The sequence below is a fragment of the Mustela nivalis genome (genome assembly GCF_964662115.1).
Source record: "Mustela nivalis genome assembly, chromosome: 2".
NCBI classification, from domain to species: Eukaryota; Metazoa; Chordata; class Mammalia; order Carnivora; family Mustelidae; genus Mustela; species Mustela nivalis.
In genome coordinates this window covers 170,251,167-170,274,139 of record NC_139021.1, presented here as the reverse complement: position 1 = coordinate 170,274,139, position 22,973 = coordinate 170,251,167, and the positions used below count along the sequence as shown (strand labels likewise).

At 47.7% G+C, this 22,973-nt stretch overlaps 1 protein-coding gene across 50 annotated transcripts in view; it reads right to left on the bottom strand.

The window, feature by feature from the left end:
• The window catches only part of TCF7L2 (transcription factor 7 like 2), a gene marked incomplete at its 5' end in the record, with an annotated part of 195,373 nt that overhangs the window by 67,923 nt on the left and 104,477 nt on the right, over positions 1–22,973 (bottom strand). For 14 of the 50 annotated variants that reach the window (XM_082721376.1, XM_082721409.1, XM_082721398.1 and 11 more), the window contains one exon: positions 4,094–4,237. The exons of 35 other annotated variants lie outside the window; for them this stretch is intronic. In XM_082721376.1, the coding sequence (XP_082577502.1) occupies positions 4,094–4,237 (144 nt within the window). The remainder of the gene's footprint in view (positions 1–4,093; positions 4,238–22,973) is intronic. One more of the 50 variants, XM_082721387.1, reaches the window with a different exon arrangement.

Here is a 22,973-nt window from a genome sequence, read left to right as displayed (position 1 = left end):
CCCAAATCCACAATGGGCAACCTTCAGAAGGTTCACAGAGACTCTTCATGGCAAACATAGGAAGGCCTTTCCATCACGAGAAATGGAAAATAAACAGAAAACTACTGCATATAATATGATAGAAGTCTGCCTGGGATTTTAAAAACACATCTCTTAAAAGACGGGAAGGAAGTCTGTCACAATATTAACTTTGCAGGGTGCCTGGGAGGCTCAGTTGGTTGGGCATTGGCCGTCGGCTCAGGTTATGATCCCAGGATCCTGGGATCGCGACCTGTGCTGGGCTCCAGGCTCAGCAGGAAGTTTGCTTCTCCCTCTCCCTCTGCTCCTCCCCCTGCTCGTGCTCTTACACACTCTGTCTCTCTCGAATGAATAAACAAACAAAAACATCTTTAAAAAAAAGAAGTTAACTTTGCCTTTGAGAGGTACTTTTACTGTTTTCTCTTTGCTTCTCTATGTAATCGGGAGTAGGAAGACAAACATTCTGGCTTAACAGAATGCAAAGTTGCAGTGCAGAGCTTTATAAAGCAAATACTTCTCTTTTAATGTACTTTGTTGTGTAAATCCAGATTTTCCATACATAACATGTATTGAAAACTAGAGTACCAAGGAAATGAAGCAATATCTATATTTGTTTCAATGACTAACAAGCAAAAATAAAACTTCAGCTGTGATGCCATGCTTTTTAGAAATCAGACATCTAATAAGCCACAGATTTATAGGATGTGGTCTAATAAACCTAAGAAAAGTTTCATTTCCTCCACACCAAAGTGGTTCCCTCCCTGTCTATGTGACCAGCTTTTGCAAAGTTAGCAGATGTCTCTTTTTTTCCTGAAATGTGTAAGTTGAGACATTAATAAGCACCAACAATAATAATGTGCCTGCTGAATCCACATGCACACAAGCTCACTCACTCACTCCTATATCCCTAAAGATGAAATGAAATGGGCTCAATACTAGCAAAACGGTAGGTCACCCAAAACATCAAAAGGGACAGAGCTTGCCATCTTGCTAATCCCCAGCCACTGATGGGGGTGGGGGGGTAGAACCCCTAGAGAAAGGGGGAAGCAAGGAATGAGGAAAGGAGTCAAGGAACTTTTCGAAAGACTGCTTGCAAGCATTTCTGTGAAAATGTTAGTATTAACTCAGCAATTACAGGAAAAAACACTCTTTCTTATCTGAATGCACTTATGCCACGGGTCACACCCTATTATTGTCACTATTAAACATGTTAATAGCCCCAATGTAATGACTTTGTGTGGCCAGCTTTAAAATGCACAAGAATAGCTAACTAGAAAAAAGTGACTCATGCCTGCCCAGGTGGATATTGACTTTCTTAGTCATATTTACTCAATTGGTCTACCAACCTTAACTCCCTGGAGGAAAGGGCCGAAGTGATAGAATCCAGCCAGCTTGTAAGGATAGACAGGGAGGGACAATGAAAGTTGAATCCAGCTGGGGTAGAAGGTGTCCTGAATGTCATACTGGTAAAGCAGAAACTTGACTTTCAACGTCCTGAATCAAAAGCTTCCTCCCAGGCTTTGAGGAGGCAGGGTGTTGAACGGGACCCAACACACCTTCTTTAACAAGTGGAGGACGGTTAGTACGGAAGGCAAGTGGCTAGTATGAAAGGCTCCAACCCACGGGCTGCTGCCGTGGTCCTCAGTAACAGCAGATTTATGGCTACACCCCTGTGCTGTGCGAGCCCAAGTACTTGCTACACCTCCCTGCGGCTCACTTGCCAAATGGGATCACAGCATCCCCCTCCTCGGATTGGGGTCAGGTTGTGAAGAGCTACTATGAGCCAAGCCCTTCCAGAAGCGCCTGGATCACTGTTTGAAAATCTCACCTTGTGTGAAATCTCACTCTGATGGGCATTTCCAGGCATCCTGGTAGGTGCCCCCCCCAACCCCCAGAAGCAGGCTGGGCAGCTCTTCCACGCCCGTCCCCTTTTACAGACACTGGGAGCGAATCAGGGAGGAGTGAAGCCCCTTTCCAACAGACGTGACAAACGTGAACTCAATCCTACTTCTGACACCAATCTCATGTGGTTTCCATGATGCTACCCAGAGCCACGTCTCACATATCCATGCTGCAGATCAGGGTTTTCCCTGTCCCACCACAATTCCTGAAGCAGAAAGTACTCCACATTGTACATCACTAACGGTTCCATGGAAACGTCTCCAGCTAAAGCAAGCTGTATAACCGAGTTACCCGAGCAGTGGCTGGCCCATCACACAGACACACTCTCCGTGTGGGATTCCCCAGGAATCCTGCTGTGTGCTCGTGCCAGACACCCGCTCGTTTGGCCAAGGCCCGCCTCACTGTATGCTCACAGCAGCCCACGTGTGATTCCCCTTCGCCAGCAGGGAAACCGAGGCACAGAGCACCTGGGTAACTTGCCCAAGTTCCTACAGCCCATGAGCGGTGCCTGTGTGTCTGGCCTAGTCACAGTTTAGGAACTTAGACCCAGTCCTGGAAGCAGGGCATACTGGTGCTTCTCCCGAAGATGTTTCCATGTCCTGAAGGCCAAGCTGCGAAGTGAACAGAGTCACCAGCGTCAGGGATCTAAGTGGCACCTGCGGATCTTGGGTTATAAGGAAGAAACCCGATCTTCCTGTTTTATTTTCCTCATACACAGAATGGGTGCCTGGTTCTCCTTTATCTACCTCATAACTCTAACCAAAGATTAATGAGTTACCATTTGCTGGGCCCCGGCAGAGGGAGAGCTGTGTGTGGCACAGCCTTATCACCCATGGTCCAAAGAACAGCTAACTACACTTGTCACAAGCTGGACCATGGGGCAGAGAAAAGGCTTCTCTCGGGCCATGGCTGCTGCATAGAAGAAGGCCTCCCTGGCCCGTCACACCCAGACCCATCAAAGGACATGAGCTTTCTGCATTCACAGGCTCCAGGAAATCTGAGTACAGGCACCATCACGGGAGGAAGAAGGAGGGTTTCCAAAGAGACCAGAAACATCTTCCGTTTTATTCCCATCTGGCTGAAGAGGGGGCCACAACATAGGAAGATTTCCTCAAGACACCAACACCCGAAGTCAATGACAGAAGTCAGACACGGTGTAGTGTGCAGAAGCATCCTTGGGGTTACATCAATGAGAAGAAAATACAAAACTACGGGAAGGTCCAATTCCAATTCTGTGAAATATTTCTAGAGTTTAGACACAGGAATGGTGAGAAAGAAACACATCCCGATATTAAGCCCTAATGCCCAACACAGCATATAGTAGGTACACTACAAATGTTTTCAAAAGGCAGAAGTCTCACTAATTTGGCTCTTAAATATTCATTTTTTTTCTTTAAAAAAAAAAAAAAAGCTAGCATTAATACTGAATCATCTGCCATTTAAGTCTAAAGAGTTCCTTCAAAATTTTTTTTTTATCTGTGTTGACTTTTGCTTTTCTGAAAACGAAAGCATGTTCTACACAGTCTTTCTTCTTCGGGACTGCTAATTTGAAGAGAACTATCACTCCCAAGCATGGAGCAATGTGGGGTATTGACATCGTATTGAATTATTTAAAGGAAATTAACAATGCCTCCTGTCCTTGGACAGCCACGTCTGTGAGAAAAGCCATTCACAGCTGCCTCAGGAAGGTACCACTGCAGAGAACTGAGCTTTTCTTAGCACCCTGAAGTCTCCAAGAGAAACTGTAAGTTCTAAGTAACTACGAACAAAGGCAAAGTTGAGGTAATAACTTCTATTTCCCCCTGGGAGCTATGTGAAAGGTGCCAGGAAATCATTTCCTGGGGGTCAAGTTTAACAGGATGACATACTGTTCATCCTTCTCACAGAAGCTACCCATGACACTGGTCCACGTGTGGGCTTTCCAGGGAGCCGGGCCCCTGGGGAATCAAAGGGGCACCACCCTCCACCCTCTCCTCATAAACCAGCATTCTTATGGTGATGATAAACCTATTTGTGATCACGACACCCAGACATCATGGCACCCAACAGCTACCTGACAGGAATTCAGAGGCCATGGCGCGTGGGCCCTGCCCTAGCGCGAGGTAAACCTTGGATGGGTGGTTTCATTTCAGAGCTAGCTCATCTCATACCGTCATTCTGCTCCGAGACCTACCTCCAAACACCAGGGCTCCCCAACCTTGTGTAAGGAGTGGCTCCTTTTCATGTCCCTGAAGACTTGAGTGCTGACAGTGAAGTCTGAGGGGGGGTAGAAGTGCTGACAGTCATGTCCCTGAGTGCAGCAAGGGAGGGGGCACTGCTGCCAGGAAGAAAGGGGAACAGAGTGAGGCTTGGGAGGGAGGGGGACGCAGTCACCAAGGCATTCATGGCCCCCAGCCTGACTTTCTTCCCTGACTCCACGCTTGTCTACAAACTCCAAGCAAGGAGGACGATGCATTCCAATGTGACCCCAGGACACTTCCACCTCCCTGCCTTCCAGCTTGGGTCCCCTCTAGCAACATTGTAAACACAGCCTCCTCTATGCAGTGTTTCTGCTGCAGCCCTGCCCGCTGTCCCCACCTCTGCCCATCCTTCCCCCAGCAGGCGCAGCTGCTGATGGCTCTAAGTCTCCAGCGAGTCAGCAGGCCGGCATTCCCTCTCTCTCTCTCTCAACTTACCTTACTGAATCTTCTATGAATTTAAGCCCTGTGATACTGTTGGTATTTCTACCCTACAAAAATCCAATCACAAATGGTTCAACCCAATTCTAGAGCTATCTGGGGACCTATCTAGTCACCTTCCCCTCTGCTGGACTGCCATTTTTCAGAGAGGTGACCACACTTCCATCCCGGGACCCCTGGGAAACATCTGGCTGCACACACTTTGAGTGTGCAAGAAGCAGGAGCCACAATGAATTTCAGCACAGCTGGGGCTCGAGTACGCCCATGGCTTTGGTTCATTGCCTGCCTACTCTGCTCGGGGCTTTCAACGGGAACGTGCGTGTTGTTCCGCAGCTCCTCACAACCACCCTGTGAGGTAGGTATGTGCCCATTTTACAGAGGAGGAAACTGACTCAGAGACGTTAAGGAGCATGCCCAAGGTCACACAGCGAGTAAATGGCAGACGGGGAATATGGACCAGGTCTCAGTCAACTCACGGTGCTGCTGTGTAGACTCGGTTGCCCGTCCAGATATTGACTACTGCACTACCAATAGGATAGAGAATTTAGGGGCATAAAGAGAGACCTGGGATCCAAGAGGGGCTATTTCACAACAAAGAAATATCATTCTAATTATCTTTTAGAAAGGAAAATGTCTGTGTCCTTTGTATGGATGTATGACTTCTTTATTCTAGTTTTTAAAGGGTTTATATGAGGGAAAAAATGCCATGAATAAATTCTTCACCCTTTTTAATCCCAAATAATAGAACTCAGGATTAAGAATATGAGATGGAGCACAAAATTATCTTGTGTTCTGATATTCACCCAAGAGCAGGAGAATGAGCATAGTGGGTGCTAAAGACTCTGGGAGATAGGAAATCGATGGGGATAAAGGACAAATCCTACAAAACAGCAACCACATTTCCAGAACAAACTACACGGTTACCATATTACCTGGTTCTCCCATAGTGGGGTGATGGGGGTATCAGGGTGGTTATCAAAAGCCACATGAACTCCCAAAGTGGGAAGGGGCCATGTGGCCAGCAAAATGGGGCTACCCCAGGTCCCTAGCTGGCTGCAGCTGTCCCTGTCTGGACTTGGAAAGCTACCATTGCTGGAAGCCGAAGGTCTGCCCCCAGAAAGGGCAGCCCAAGCCCTCAGAGGAAGCCCTGGTTGCCCATGGCCAGAGGTCTCTGGTCTCCGTCTGGGAAACAGAACCTCCCACTCGACATTTCTCCACAGCGCTCACTTGTAAACAGAAATGTGAGTCATTAAGCAAGCAGAAGCCCATTTTCAAGATCAGCCCAGCTTTACAACTAAGGTAATCCTATTCTGCCTTGTCACAGTGGTGACTCACCTTCCTGTCTCCCACCAGAGGTGACATGGTGTAAACTTCCAGTTGTTCCTGGAGGAACCCAGCAATACAGGGGTTTCAGTCCCTCTTTGCTTTGCTTTCTAATCCAGTGCTGAGAGCAAACAGGCAAGGCTCCCAAGGGCAAGAGCCCCAGAGGAGTTTGGAGAAGAAATGTATCTAAGGTTACCAGAGACCACAGCATCTTTATTATCTTCCCATGGCCTTTCCTCGGGGTCTATACTCCCAGAGGGGCCTGTGGCTTGTGAGGACAAGAAGCGCGCACACCCCCACTCCAATCTAAGATCCAGATAGAGGAATCTCAGAGCCAAATCTGCACGTCACTTCAACCAATTCTGCAGGAGCTCCCGGTTTGGAGATGTGTGAGATTACCATTGTCCTCCTCTCTCCTTCCGGGCCTACCCTGCTTTTCTTTTTTTCTTTCCTCTCATTTCTTTAAATATCCATTTCCAATCTTTGTGCATCATGTGAAGTCCTCTAAGCCACCTCGAAGTTTGGAGGGTAAAATATGCCTTCTAAACAAGTTCAAATATATCTGCAAATATGAAATAATTTTGCAATGGCAAAGAATTGTAGCAGAGTCTCGCCTAATAAATATAAAACTCTCCAACGGATCTTAAAGATGGGAAAGCAGACGTCCACTGAGTTTCCTGCTCAACATCCATTCGTGCTTTTTCTGGTAGTAGTACCTTGAATCGTTTAGGGGGTACCACCAAACCCTCAAGCCATGTCATTTACGTGGAATGGACCCCTCAGTCTAACCGTACTCAGCATATTACATCCCCTGACCACAACCACTGGTTCAGAATTATGGGGGAAGAGAAGATCTCTCTGGACTTCAACCTGCTTTCATGAGGAGACATCAACCCAGGGCCAAGGAGAGAAATGGTGTCCTGGTAAATGGGCCCCTGGATCCAGCCATGCCTGATGCAGGTCACCTGTGCAATTTTAGCCAATATACTCATTTTGCTCAGGCCAGTTTGGGTTGGGTTTGAGGAGAAAGAGAAAGAGGCGTCCTGACTAGAGTAAGCTAGTCACCTAAGCCAGGCTGACCTCAATAACTGTCCATCCACGAATCAAGAGGTAATATGGAAAGAACTAGAGACACTCCAGGAAAAGTAAATGAAGGCCTCATAGTTTCATGCTCCTGGCACAATGAGGGGGTTGTTATAAGGCGGTACTTTTTCAAAGAAGAATGACTGTGGCTTGCGGCCACTGTCTGGGACAGGGAGAGGGACCCTGAGCAACATCTGCAGGAATTGACATTCGGTCCTCCTGCTCCTCTAGCGCCACCGACACCACTGGCCACTTTGAACAACTTTAAGATGTAGTCTCCAGAAGGCAGGAGACACAAATACTTAGTAGCACCAAATCTGCCTCCTAGCCTTCTCCAGATACACCACCTGTTTGTGACAGAGGACCTGGAGAGAGGCATTTCGCCTGCGGAAGGCGAAGGTCTAAAGCCGAGGCATGTCTGGAGAGAAAGCAGACAGAGCACGTGGCGGGTCTCATTCTCCCCGGTGACTCAACCCCTGATGACACAGTGTGCTGACCAGTTCTGGGCACAGCCACACGGATCAAGAAGCAAGATGTGTCACCAAAAAAGTTGTGGCAATATTTGTGTACTCTACTATTTTGTTCCTTCCTGAGCTTAGAGCCCCCTTCAGCAAGTGGCTGGGTAGTATTCAAATATTAAATACAGTAGAATGGAACCCCATGGCCAGAAAGTACAATCTGCTTCATGCAGGAAAAATAAAAGAAAGGACTATAGAAGGAGGAGCTGAAAGCACTGAAGAAACAAAAACCCTAAAAAATACTAAAGGCTCCAGAGACAAAGACAGTGTATGAAATAATGTTATTCAAACCCAATTTGGCCAACAGCTATTGGCTGTCAGGAGAATTCTGAGCCTACCTCTAGACAGAAAGAAAAAGAAGTTTCCAATTTTGTCTCAGAAAAAAGTTTGATGTGAAAAGGAAAAAAAAAGAAAGAAAAGAAATGTTTGATGTGATGGTTAATTTTATGTGTCGACCGGACTGTGCCACAGGGTGCCCAGATATTTGGTCAAACGTTATTCCGAGTATTTCTGTATTTTTGGACAAGTTCAACATTGAAACTGACAGACTAGCGGTGCCTGGGTGGCTTAGGCATCTACCTCTTGATCCTGGCTCAGGTCGTGATCTCAGGGTGGTGGGATTGAGCCCCATGTCAGGCTCCATTCTGAGTGTGGATGGAGCCTGCTTGAGATTCTCTCTCCCCCTCCCTCTCTATAAAACAAAACAAAAACAAAAACAAACAAACCCTGTCAGACTTGATAAAACTGATGCCCTCTCATGTGGGTGGGCCTCACACAATCTGTTGAAGGCTGATCCTCCCCCCAAAAGGAGAGACAACTTCTGCCGGACGGCTGCCTTCAAGTGAAGCACTGGTTTTTCTATGCCTTCAGACTCAAACTGCAATGTTGGCTCTTCCAGGGTCTTCAAGCCTGGCAGTCTTTGGACATGAACTCCACCATCAGCTCTCTTGGCTCCCAGGCCTTCAAATGCAGACTGAACTACATCACAAGCTCTCTCATATCTCTAGCTTGCCTCCTGCAGATCTTGGGACTTGCCTGTCTTCAACATGGTGTGAGCCAATTTCTCACAATAAATCTCATTACACACACGCACACACACACAAACACACCACTGGTTCTGTTTCTCTAGGAAACCCTGACTAATACATTTGGGTTATGTTTTTTTATGTGTTTTCTCCCCCAAGCAGGAAGGAAAGGATTATTTCGGGGTCTCCAAAAGAAATGAGAATTGTGAAATAATGGGTCTTATAAATCACATAATCAAATTCTTTATCATTTTTATTTTTAAATCTCTAAGTCTAGACATAAAAGGACCTAGCCAGGATTATACAGAAAAGAAGAAAGCAAAACCCAGACTTTAAAAATGAGGAGTTCAGGGTTCTATGTTTAACATGGAAGAATTTTATTTTGAAACTAATTCTCCATCTTCGGAGAATTAGAAATCCATCTGAGGGGCACCTGGGTGACTCAGTTGGTTAGCATATGCCTTTGGCTCAGGTTATGATCTCGGGGTCCAGGGATCGAGTCCTGCATCGGGCTCCCTGCTCTGTGGGAAATCTGCTTTTCCCTCTCCCTCTGCCCCTCCCCCTGCTTGTGTTTTCTCCCCCCCCCCTTTTTCCCTCTCTCTCTCAAATAAATAAATAAAATCTTTAATTTAAAAAAAAAAAAGAGAAATCCATTTGAGAAAAAGGCACTGGGAAGATCTATTCCACTAAAGAAGCCAATGAGCAAAATGGCAAATTTTTAATTGCTAAGAGGGTAAAATCTTCAGTCTCTTTATCATTTACTCACATATCACGTGCGTACAAATAAGGACACGGGAAATCAAGCAATAGCGGCCATGCATCCAACCATCCAACCAAACAACCGAACAACCGAAGCCCACAAACACATATGACACCTTGGAAAGAGAGCTCAGGTCTGCACAGGTCATGCTGTGCTAGCTCTAAGCGCCATCAAGAATTCTCACCTCTGAAAGTGAGGTAACTTTGGTGAGAAATAATTACATTCAAAATATGTAGTCAAACAACTTAACACAGATGCCAAGAAATGTAATCAGAGCTACTGACAAGCAACCATTTTTGTCATTAAAGGTAAAGCCAAATCAGGACACAATCAGACATGGCCAGTGGAAAGCAGCAGCTTTTCTTCACAACTATGTTTCAAAACTGGGAGCACGTGCAAGGGACAAAGTGGGGGAGTCTCTGGGTCTCTGCACCCCCGCAGGTATGCACACGCAAGCAGAGGTAGGCGGGTGTCATCAAATATGGCCGACCGTGGCCTACAGGCAGGAATGGCAAGCAGCCGGCTCACAGACAGCAAGTCTCTCTTCCCTTGCCAGCACCCGTGTCCCTGAGCCACCCTGCTCAGAGCTGGTGGGAGGTAAAACATGATCCCATTCCTACACGCAAGGGATGCAGAAATGAAGTCTGCCTTGGCCCTCAAGGACCTCATCTTGGTGAGAAAGACCAGGATCCAAATGGAAGGCAAAATGGGAAGAGGAAGCCAATGGTAAGTCCATCCTTTCATGTGCCTTTTTTACAAAGCAAAGGTCACCTCCTCTCCATCGAGGCACAGAGACAGATGTAGGACCCCAGAGTCACCGCCATCTCCCACTAACTAGCTGTGCGCCCCGCGTTGCCAAGGCTCAGTTCCTCAAGCCACTAGAGGGCGCCTTCTAAGGGCCCTGCCTGCCTCCAACATGTTCTAATTCTGCAGGGCGAGCAGAACGCAGAGGAGGGGAACTCACGGGGTCCTCAAATGGCTCTAAGTACAAATCCAGTGTGCCTTGACTTCTGGACATGGCCCTTATCTCCTATTTACTGAAGAAAGCGACACCCAAGAAGAAAAGACAACACATGCATGGTAAAGCTTTCTTTTACCAGATAAATATTTTAGGGATAAGGTATCACCCATGGTGATATGAACCATCAATTCAAAAGATGCTTTTTGGCAAAAAAGAATTTTGTCAATCTGTTTTGTTTTCTTGGGGAAAAAAAACCTACTAGATATCAGATATTGAGAGCCTAGAGATAAAATGTATTTCCTTCAATTACAGTATCATAAACAACAAAGGAAAAGTAGGTGTAAAATAGTTTCTTAAAGAATTTGGAATAAAGGGGGTACCTGGGTGGCTCAGTAGGTTAATCATCTGACTTTAGCTCAGGTCGTGATCCCCGGGGTCCTGCAATGGAGCCCTGTGTCGGGCTCTCTGCTCAGCGGGGTGCCTGCTTCTCCCTCTCCCTCTGCCTCTACCTTGTCCCCCTGCTCATGCTCTCTATCTCTTTCTCTAACAAATAAATAAAATCTTTAAAAAAAAGAAAAGAGTTTGGGATAAAGTAATAAGAACTTACTTGGGGAATTCTGAGTAAGGGAGATAATTTTACTTTTCAGCTGGTATTAACACTAAATCAGCTTTATAAGTGATGGTCTAGGCTTTACTGGGACAAAAGGTAAAATGTCAAATGGCTACCCTCGATATTGGGAAATCAGCCAAGGCATGCAAAAAAAAATGAATGAATTTCCAACAGACATCACTGGAATGCCCAACGAAGTCCTTTCTGAGACCATCCTAATTCCCTGAATACCCAGACACTAGCAGAGCCCGGTGTAGCTCTCCCGTCTGCCGCCTCGGTCAGTGAGGAGGTTCCATGATGACCTCGGCACGTGGAAAGTGAAGCTTCTCCCTGCAGCCGCCCTCCATCTCCGTTACTCGCCTAGGATCCCCCTGCCTTTACAGTGCAATCTCCCCAGACAAGCAAAATGCCAGTGAGCTCAAGAAAAACCATGCTCAGCAATTCCTCGGGAGCTGATTCCCAAGTGCTGACCTACACTATAAGCCCATCTACCATACCCAGAAGTCAATGCTACGGAAGAACCGGAGGCAGAAGCCTGGTCCCAGAAGCATGGGCTGCAGAAAGCAGTGTGAATCCAGCTAATGGAGGGCGGGAGATACTGGCCTTTAATGAGATTCCCACTAATGCTACGTTCCTTGTCCCAGACTGCACTTGGGAAGGAATGCAGGTCCCTGTTATGTCCCCGGGGACCAGGAGCAGCCCCATGCAGAATGGAGGAGGCAGGAGGCGGAGAGGAACTGAACGGGCCTTGTACTGTCTACTAGCTGATCGTCTCCTTCGAAGTCAACGTATCTCCTACAGAGACAAGCAGCCAAAATGGGACTGAGCGTGGCCGTTAATGACAACACGAGGCTGGGTGTGCCTGGGGACCCCGTTTCCACTTGGGAAACTGGGAGTGCTTCGCTCTGAAAGAGAAAGCAGTGTTGATCAACAGCACCTTCCTTCCCTATCTGTGGAGACCAAATGTTTTAAAATGCAAATAACAGGTTTCTGGAACAACCCTGGACTCTCTCCTGGAAACGTTTTCATAATTCACATCTTGTTAGCCACAGGAGCCCCAATTACACTCCTTCTTCTCTCATCCCCACTAGCCAATTATTAGCATTAGAGCCCATACTATTTTCTGCTAATATGTTTCCTGACAACATCAAACTCCGGAGGGTCCTCTTGGTGTGGTAACGGAGTCACTGTGCAGACGAGGGCAGATTTAGGAGAAAATGTTATTTAAACCTCCTCGGTGTTTATGAAAGCGCTTCCCCAATTACACAAAAACTAATAGTAAATTGAAATAGTTGGCAAAAAGTTCCCTCCAAACATTATAAAAGGAGGGATCCCACTGGCAGGATAGAAGGATACAAATATTCCACAACAATGGATTCCCACAGGCAGGACCAAACGATGACGCCATCTCATTCAGAACCGGAAGGTGAGCAAGAATTTAGGGGATGGCTTGCCAGCTCCATTCACGAATACCCCTGGTTCCAAAATGACCCTGGCCCCTTTCTGTCATCCCCTTAAAGAATCAAGCGGTTGCCAATCAGATTACTTGAGCGGTACACCACCGGTGGGCCCATGCCTGGGCGGTGCTGATGTGGCAGGAGGCAGCCGTGCTCTCCTCGAGGTGGACCCTGCCTGAGTCAGATCCTTGTGAGTAAAAGGGTGAGAAGAGTCTTGAGAAGGGCGCCTGGGTGGCTCATGGGTTAAAGCCTCTGGCTTCGGCTCAGGTCATGATCTCAGAGTCCTGAGATCGAGCCCCGCATCGGGCTCTCTGCTCAGCGGGGAGCCTGCTTTCCTTCCTCTCTCTCTGCCTGCCTCTCTGCCTCCTTGTGATCTCTGTCTTTCAAAAAAAATAAATAAAACCTTTTAAAAAAGTTTTTTTTTTTAAAAAGAGTCTTGAGAGAGGAAAATAAATCCTAAATTTGTGTGTACTGCATGTGTGCATGCGTGTGTATATAGCAACAGAGAAAGCACACACACCAACTGGAGGAGTCAACCCATCTTACGCCCATCTCTTCCCACCACTAACGGATGGGCGCACCTGCTAACACTGGAGCCCAGAATAACAAGCACATACTTATTCTCACCTAGGCGGCTCTGAGAGAACAATTACTTCTCAGGGTTCTCTCAAAGACCACTAAAGTTTACCTTCTTCTTCTTTTTTTTTTTTTTAAATAAACATTAATATATTTTTATCCCCAGGGGCACAGGTCTGTGAATCGCCAGTTTTACACACTTCACAGCACTCACCCCAGCACATACCCTCCCCAGTGTGCTGGGGTGAGTGCTGTGAAGTGTGTAAAAGCTTCTTAAAGTGAAATTCATCTTCCTCTGACTCACACATGCAGCCAATAAAGAAGATAAAAAAAATTCAGGTTTTCCTTGAAAAGTTTCTCCTCCGAGTACTTAGGGATATTAATGCCCTCGGGTAGTGGAGACTAGCGATCGGGATCGATTTATGAGGCACTGGACCCAGGCCGGGTGTACCCTGACCAGAGAAACTCCACCCTTGGCCACACCAACCCCAGGGCCAACTGCAGCCAGTGTTGGGAATCTGTAGCAAGTGTATTTCCCTACTTCCAGAATGTAAACATACCTGGGGCTCTAAATATTTACCACAGGTAAAACCAACAACCAAGACAGTAACAAGCAAACCACACATACATTTAAAAAAAAAAAAAAAAAAAAAAAGGCTCTCCAGGCTGGATATAACCTCATCTGATCACAATCTTTCGGATGCCATTTGAGTGATGAACACCAGAGGAAAAAATGAGGAGACAGTCCCGCTATCGGGGAACAGGTCTGAGTCACTGGAGATACCGTCACAGAAAAAGTCACCAGCAACACAGTTATTACCTTTACACTTGAAAAAGCCTTGTGTTTCAGGGAGAAGAGGAACTCTACCGTCATCTTTACCCAGTATTTGGTTCCAAGAAGAATTCGTTGAGGGTAGTGTTTGTTCTAACATGAAGACCACTCACAGACTGGGAAATCTTTGCCCCAGAAGACTGTTTACCATAACAGCACTTAACGTCCAATGAGAACGAGGGGATCGTTTTGAAAATTAAAGCACAAGGCCTAGCTTGTATTTTTAAAATTCCGAAGTTTCCCATCAGCTGACAGATCAACCAAATGGGATCTATCCGTATGAGGGAATATTACTGGACTCTAAGAAAGTAAGCAAATATCGATGGGTGCCCCAACACGGATGAACCTTGAGAATATGACGCTGAGTGAAAGTAGCCAGTCACCAAGGGCCACATCTGGCTCAATTCCCAATGTATGAAATGCCTGGAAGAGGCAAATCCACGAAGACAGAGAACAGAAGAGGGGATGGCCGATGCACTGGGGGAAACGGGGAGTGTTAACAGTGTGGAGTTTCGTTTCTTTTTTTTTTTTAAGATTTTATTTTATTTTTTTGACAGACAGGGATCACAAGTAGGCAGAGAGGCAGACAGAGAGCTAGAGAGAAGCAGGCTCCCCGCTGAGCAGAGAGCCCCATGTGGGGCTGGATCCCAGGACCCTGGGATCATGACCTGAGTCAAAGGCAGAGGCTTTACCCCACTGAGCCACCCAGGCACCCCGTGGTGCGGAGTTTCTTTGGGGGGTGATAAAAATGTCCTAAAATTAATTGTGGTTAAGGTTGCAAAATTGTAAATACACACAAAACAAAACAAAACAAAAATTAAATCATTCACTTCAAATGGGTGAACTACATGGTATGTGAATAAACTTATTTTTTGATGTTTCAATTGGCACAATTGCCATTATCTTATCTCTGACTGCTTTCTCTTTGAATTCTGAGCACACTTCATTTGAAATGAATACACAACTCTGAGAAACAGGCAGGATAAGAATTATTATTCCCATTTTACAGGAAGCAGAGGTCCAGAGAGCTCCTATTTTCTATTTTCCACTGGGCTGGCTAGGTTTCCGCAGGGCACAGGGAGGAGTGTAAAGCGGAGGGTTGGGCAGGGAGCAGCGGTCAGGGGCCTTATCATCCCCCCAAATCAGGGAAGGACCGACAACAGCTCTTGCCTGATGTCTAGAAATGTACATGGCTCGGTCATACATACATGCTCCTAAACAAAAGACATTTGAAAACGGCACTTGGATTACTGAATGCAATTCTCAACAGCACGAAATTCAGGTTAAACAATTTAGCTCAAAAAGCAGGGGAGGGGGAAGAGTCATCTCTTGAGCTGATATCCGGTAGGGTGAAAACACACCCAATTAGATGTGGCCATATAATTTTCACATCAAACATCCTGTGCTCCCAAAGGCAACTAATGGCACAGCTTGCTGTGGATTTTCCCAAGTTTTCAAGAGCAGTGACAGCCCTCTTCAACAAAGTCATTTAACATAACAGAAGGTTAAAGTGGGAACCACAAACACTTGCTTTTCTTAATTTACACCTTTCATTTACTTCCCCAGAAATGTCATGGAGGAGCCATGAAATTCATGATGTACTGTCAATAGAGGACTCCTTTTACGAGCCTGATTTAGAAAGCAAACCGGGAATTCTAGAAGGTAATCTGGAACCATACCTTTAAAAACAAACAAACAAACAAACAAACAAACAAAACTGGTAGTATTTCAGGAGAAGCAAGATGATTTGCTTTGGATCCCTCACTTTAAAAAGAAAAACAAAAGATGATTAGAAGAGTAGAAGCCGGGGGTTTTACGATCTGCGAACGTACGGATTTCACAGGATCTCTTCTCCTCCCCACACAGGATCCCAACCCACCACTGGACCACAGCACACAGAACATGGCCCACAGGGCTGCTCTGTGTCGCAGGCCTCTATAAAGCCTGAAGAGCCACTCATGTTCGAGTAGTATTTATCTTTTTTTTTTTTTTTTAAGAATACGCTAGTAAACCACCAAGATATTTTTTAAGTACATAAAATAATGGGGGGGGGGAGATCTTAAAATATGCATCTGCAAGTTGGTCTGCCACTCACTTTAACATCTTTTTTCTTTCCTATGCCTGTGTCTGTTCTTTCATTTCAGGAGGGACGGCTGCTTTACCTCCTCCACACCTCACACGACCAACAGCTGACCACTGTGGCAGTGGGGGCTGCCCTAACAGCATCCCTACTACCCGCTAGAGGACAGCAGCATCCCCTGCCCCGCTGTGACAACCAAAATTGCAGCCAGACATCACCAGATGTCTCGTGGGAAGCAGAATCGCCCCAGCTGAGAACCAGTGAGTTATAGGAAACCGGCAGGAAAACATTCCCCTGGCATGGACTGATCCAGAGCCTCTCACCTGAAAAAGTAGCCAGATCATTGTGGCAGGAACTGCAAAATCACCCAACCCTCATTCAAATCCCCAGAAAACCATAGTGAAGCAATCGTCCCCACGAGCACCTCAGTGACTAGCGTGTAGCCTTTGGCGACACCCAAGGTCCCGGGAGCCCTACAACGCTTTTAATATGGTCCCTAATGTTGTCATTTACGAATGCGGGAAGTGACAGTACTAGCAAGAGGTTAGCACGCAGCTTAAGGCAAGGAGGAAGGGGTTCCAGTTACGTTCAGATCTCTTTAAAATCACGGAACTTTGGTAATCGGCTGATCTATGATAAATAACCTAGTCCCTCAAGAAAATTCAAACTAATACCTTTGCAGGGTCGGGATAGCCAGCTGGCAAAACAATGACATTTTTACCTCTGATCTGCTTAATGAAAGAATCCGACCTATAAAATAAACAATCTTATTTTATACTACTTTCAAATAGTGGAAGTAGTATAAACAATGAAGCCGAAGTCTGATTTATAAATCTGGAATGTTCTGCATAAAGCGAGTCAGAGTCTCCACGAGATCCGAGGTGACATCTGTGCTCAAGGAAGGGAAGTGCTAGCCTCACCATCCCCGCTGACCTTTGGGGGATGACAGTCAAGCTGACCACTCTCTAAATGCCACAGGTAAGCACTCCCCTGCTGACCAGCCACAGCAGCCCACCAGCGATGGCCCCAAGAGGGCACAGCAACACCAGATGCAGGGGTATGAACCCCAGACCCATTGTGAGCCCCCACTGCCACCGGTCCAGAACAGAGGAAGGCAACAGCGCATCATCACGGCTGGGGCGTGCTTTGTCTTCTGGGCATGGTGCCAGCAGCTCCCGCCCACAGTCACCCAGGCCACAGGGACGGGAAGCAGTCTGGCTCAGTGACACATGCCAAAGCCTACAGGTCGGGAGGCTCCAGAGAATGGAAACAGGGCCAGAAGCAGCTCCGAAGGGAAGAGTCGGGAACATCTTGTGACTCTTTAAATCCAGACACTTTCGTGATCACATCAAAACCTGGCTTTCAGGGTTGGCACAGGGATAACTCGACAGTTCTTTCTCGATAGATCCCAAGGGGAAAGGGAGCCTCTGCTCACCGTCAGGGTTGCAGCCTGGAAAGGCACCTGCTTCGAAGACAGACACACACCCCACCAAGTGGAGAGTGCGGGACCCTATGCAACCCTGCACTGGGCTCGGCCCTATGGAAACATTGCCAGTCACCCACATCCGAGGGTCCACACCCACCCTTGGGGACATGAAGAGTGTGGTCACTCCTGCTCAGAGGCCAGGTTCATCACTCAGCACTTAACACCTGAATTTATTAAAAACCCTGGTCTCGGGGTGCCTGGGTGGCTCAGTGAGTTAAAACCTCTGCCTTCGGCTCAGGTCATGATCCCAGGGTCCTGGGATCGAGCCCCGCATCAGACTCTCTGCTCGGCAGGGAGCCTGCTTCCTCCTCTCCCTCTGCCTGCTTCTCTGCCTACTTGTGATCTCTGTCTGTCAAATAAATAAATAAAATCTTTAAAAAAAAAAAAAAAAAAGAACCCTGGTCTCTTCATTATTCCCTAAGACACCAGAAAGGTCTTGAACCCAGTGCCAATGCCCACATCATTAACATGACATATACAGGGAAACCCACATTATTTCTTGTGGGTTTTTTCCACCCAAAAGGCAGCCAGGAAACACCAGAGGGGAAGAGATCAGGTAAGAACCAAGCTATGAGCACCCACCGAATCACATACAATCAAATAAAAATCTCTGAGAGTCCACTGCCAGCTTGCCAAGCACGAACAACAATACTTTTACTCAACTAGTTTATAAGCAAGTGAGTGATCTGAAAAGCCCCTGGCCCACCTAGGAACAGTCATTCTCCTTAGGGACCGTCCCTGAAGAAGGGGCACACTGACTCCACTTCCCTCAGCAACCACACAGCCCCAGGCCAGCCCCCCTGAGCCACAGGAACCCACTCATTTCGGGAGAGGTGACAGTCCTCCATGGATCTATGCCAAACGTGACCTGCCCAATAGGGTTTGCACCAACCCCGTGCCAGGCTGGTGAAGACAAACCTCGGAGGACGGACGACCAGCTCACAACCTGCACAGCTTTTGGGGGCTCAGCTCAGGTTCCAGAGCATTGGTCTTGGGCCCAGTCCCAGTGCCAATAACACTCCTTCCAGCTGTCGCCCCCGGAACAGAAAAGGTGAATGACTCCCCGAGCCAAAGTGTGAACCACGAGAGAAAATCAGAGGACGGGGGTGAGATCACACAGAGAAAATGAGGTTTCCCAAAACTCTCCTGGGGTCCCCCTTGGCACCCAAGGCCTCGGATCCACAGCGGCACGTCTGCTCTAACACCAAAGTAACAGGCCCTCCAGCTCCTCCTGCCCGGCACACCCTCACAGCAGGCCTTGCCCGCCCTCCTCCCCTGACCCCGCGAGGGTAATGCCAGGGAAACTCAGGCCCAGCCCTCCTCGGGCAGCACACAGCCCCCTCCTTACAGACACTGGGACCCCCAGGGATTAAAAGGAAGAGTCTGTTCCATCCAGGTCCGGCTCTAACCCACCAGGGATGCCGCCACGCATCCCAGCATCGCGTCTGTTCCCAAAAGTCCGCTGGGTGTTTCTATTGTCTGGCTTCTTGTGGCAAAGCAGGGTCCTGGAATTCCAGTAGACCAAGGTGCCAAGAGGATCTCTTAGACCCGCTTCCATCCCCAGTGTCCCCATTTTACTAAGGGAATCACAGTCACAAAAGACCCCACACTGTAGGATTCCGCTTACATGGAATGCCCAGCACAGGCAAAGCCACGGAGACAGAATATACATTAGGAGCCAACTAGGAACGGAAGGAGCTGGGGGACATGGAGAGTGAATGCTAACGGACATGGGGGTTCTGGTGGGGGGCAGGGTGAGGGCTGCACAGCTCTAGATATAATCACAACCATGGAGCTATACGCTCAAAACAGGTGAATTGTATGATATGTGAACTGTATCTCAATAAAGTACTATAAAAAACAAAAAAAGTTTCTTCGCTTGAGCTATAGCAAACATGGGCTTTTGTGGTCCCCTGGTTGAGAGGCCCCTTTTAGTACCATCTCGGGGACCACAAGTCAAGACGATCTGGAAGGTCCTTAGAACGTGTGTGGGTAAGTTATTAACCTGCTTGAGACTCAGGCGCTTCATATGGGGATAATAATGGTATTGACTCTAAAATGTCACAGAGATTCCATTAAAAGGGGCCGATGAAGAGCTCAGCGCAGGGCGTGGGACATGGTAGGCCTCAACAGACCACATGTCTTTGTCACAGGAAGCCCCAGCGAGAAGGACTGGCAGCTACCTTTGCCTGAATCTTATTGCTTTTTCCAGTATTCTTCCCATACCTGCAATATATGACTTTGTCCAACTTAAAAATAATGAAAGCTGAAGATCTGGGCGCTCTAGGGAAGCTCTGTCTGCAATGGCGTGTCCTAAAAATATGCCACACAAACTTTCCTGCAGGGCTGACCTGCCAGGAGGCCTTGCCCCTGGTCTGTGGAGGCCACAGCAACCCGGCAGGGAAAGACGCCCAGAATGACACTGGATTCTACCGAACAGGGTGGCCGTGACCAGCTCAGTGTGGTTTAGCCCTTATGGTCTCCTTTATAGGGGACGGGAAAAATTCATGAAGAACATCCAGTGGACACCAAAGGGCTGAGAATTTCACACCACTCACTGAACGCAAAATTCAATTACTAATTGATAACTTTTTTAAAAAGACAGACTCCTGCAAATTCCCCCAGACTTCCCTACCACCAGCCAGTCACATGACCCATGGGAGCTGGCGCCTTCTTCCATGATGGCCTGCCTCTTGGGGCCTCACTGACTGATCCAGAAATAGCCCAGACCCAAGCCAGCCAATTAGAATCCTGCCCCAGAACTTTTTCTAGTAAATCTGGGGCAAGAAAGAGTCCCACCAACCTTCTGCTCAGGGTAAAAGCCACAATACCACGCCCCCCCCAAACTTGCCCACCTAAAAGCCACTATCAGAGAAAGTGAAGACGAGGAAACAGAGGGGACGCCCTCACAGGGGTCCAATTACTCCATTACAGGAGGGATTTTTTAGGTTTTAAAGAAAGGGGGAGAGGACTGCAGATGAAGTAAGTTTTCTTTCCTTTTCTTTTTAAAGATTTTATTTATTTATTTGTCAGAAAGAGAGAGAGCACAAGCAGGAGGAGCGGCAGGCAGAGGGAGAGGAAGAAGCGGGCCCCCCTCGGAGCAAGGAGCCTAAAGCGGGGCTCGATCCCAGAACCCTGGGATCATGACCTGAGCTGAAGGCAGACGCTTTCCTGACTGAGCCACCCAGGCGTCCCTCTAGATTAAGTAAATTTTCTACAACACACAGATGATAAGGAATGAGGCCAAAAACTCTGACCTGTCTATCTGGCTCCAAAATTTTGGTTAGGCCGCTCCACGACAGCACACCACGCCCCTGCTGCTATTCACACCGTCTGCCACGGCGCGCCTGGGCAGTTACGCCTCTGACTCTCGGTTTCAGCTTAGGTCAGGACGTCAGTGTTGTGCAGCAGGGAGTCTGCTTAAGACCTCCTCTCCCGCTGCCCCTCCGGCCCCTCCCTGTGTGTTTTCTCTCTGTGTAAAATAAATAAATAAATCTTTTAAAAAATAGTAATAATAAAATAAAACCCTGAACGAGGCCGCGGAGTGCTCCCTGAGGCCCTTGGCTGGCCCTTAGAGGATTCCCAAGGTTGTGCCCACAACCTGCACGTGCACATTCAAACTAATCAGCTGCCAACAGAAGGTGCCTTCTCCCAAGTCAGCACCAAAATAACTAGATGTGGACCCCCTGAGGCCTGCGTGAGTGTGTGCGACGACAGGCGTAAGGGTATGGCTCCCCACTATGCCCCCGCCACAACAGTTCTGTCACTCGATGTGACAGAACACAGGGCTTCTACACTGCAGGCGCTAAAAGACAAGGGAGACACCACGCCACGCAGTCGCCGCAGGATTCGTGCTCAGAACCCTGCGTGGGAATTAGCAAATGGATCTCTCTAACACAAAGAGCATCACCAGTGTGGCCTCAACCAGGACTGGACCCAGCTGATCTCATCAGGAATCTCAACCAGGCTGACTCCTCAGCCCTTGCAGAGCTCCACGACAATAAGAATATGTGAGAACAGGTGGAGGAGTTGCCCTTGGTGAATGTGCTAAGCTCCAATTGTATACACAGTCTTTCAAAAAGCAGAAGATCGGATTGTCCACTTCATGAGGCATGTCCCGACTCCACTTCTGAATGATGCCCAAGTATTCAGGGCAGCTTGGTCCGCCCCACCACACCCTCCTGGAAGGCTCCTTTGACTCAGGCAAGCAGAAAGAAATGGCTTTCTGTTACAGACACACACCCACCTCTGAGCTAGACGCACAGCTCATATTGCCTACCACACCCACTGTCCACTTCTAAGGGGGTCCACCCCACCCCGGGTTGCACTTTCTGCACCATGAGACAGCCCCTCCCTGCCAACTGGGCCGAAGGCAGCATCTCACCCAAGCACAGCCAGCCAAGGCTGAGCAGTGGTCAGTGATGTCAACAGGCAAAGAACCACCACCATCCAAACAAGGGTGAGCGGGGCCAAATTCTTGTTCTTGGGTTTTTGTTTTCTGTTTTTGTTCGTTTTTGTTTTGTTTTAATGGGAACTCAGGAAGAACTGGAAGCCAAAGGTAAAGGGATACAAAGAAGGAATCTGTGAGGAGATGGAGAGGCTGAGGGAAAGCGTGCGGGCGCAGCAGAGCAGAGCTGGCCCCGGCGGGAGGGTCCAAAGCAGACCCACAAAGATAAGAGATTCAGCAAAGGCCCGAGTGGAGGGCCAGGCAGCTCTGCTGCTGGGATCCCTCCAACAGCCGGGGATCCCAAAGAGACCCCCTTTCCGAGCCTTCCAGAGCTAACCTCCAGCAACACCTGCTGTCTGTGAATTCTGTGCACATCTCCGCAAGGCCCAGATGCCGAAGCAGAGTCTCTCTTTCCTGAGTCCACGTGGAGCCTCATAAAAAACGCCACCTGACTCGGAGTCATCGAACTGCATCCTCATATTCCCCAAGGCCCACCTCCCACCCCCTTCCCGGCGTCCTGGCTCGCTCACAAGGGTTTCCGGGTAGGAACCGTTCAGGTGGGCCAATCTTAAGCTAAATAAATAAGTCTCTGTCAGCTGTCAACAGTGAGCAAGAGTGTACAAAACCTTTTTGTACCAAAAAAAAAAAAAATCATTGCATTTTACTCAGAGCATTACGTCCAAACTGGAAAGTTGGTCTATGTTTCATCAGCATTTTTTTTTTAAGAGAGCTAAAATAAATGGTCTCTCAGGACTATACCTCCTCAGCAGGTTTGATAAGGCACTTAAGATTTTTAAAAAATAGTAACTTTCTGAAAGAGTTTAACTAAAGTCCATAAAGTCGTATTAAATGTCATGGAGGAAGACTTGTACATAGTTGAAGAGGTTATTAAAGGGTACCCAGAGATTAAAGAAGAGAAGAACAAGGAGGAAAATCCTGGTTCTCCAAGATTATGAGGATCTGCCCATTTTATTTTCCACTTTCTGGTCACAGCAGAGGACTCAGATCATTGACTGTCTAAGTTGCCCAGCCATTGCAGACCAAGAAAAATCATAAATATCTACTACATTTTTTTTTAACCACTGAGGTCAAATGTGACAAGCCTTGCCCATGCTCACACGGCAAGGGTCTGGCCCAGGTAACACAAAGCCTAGGCTCCCTGGGTCTGAGCCCCAGGAACCTCTCCTTGTGGCCCTGGCATTAAACATTCAACACAC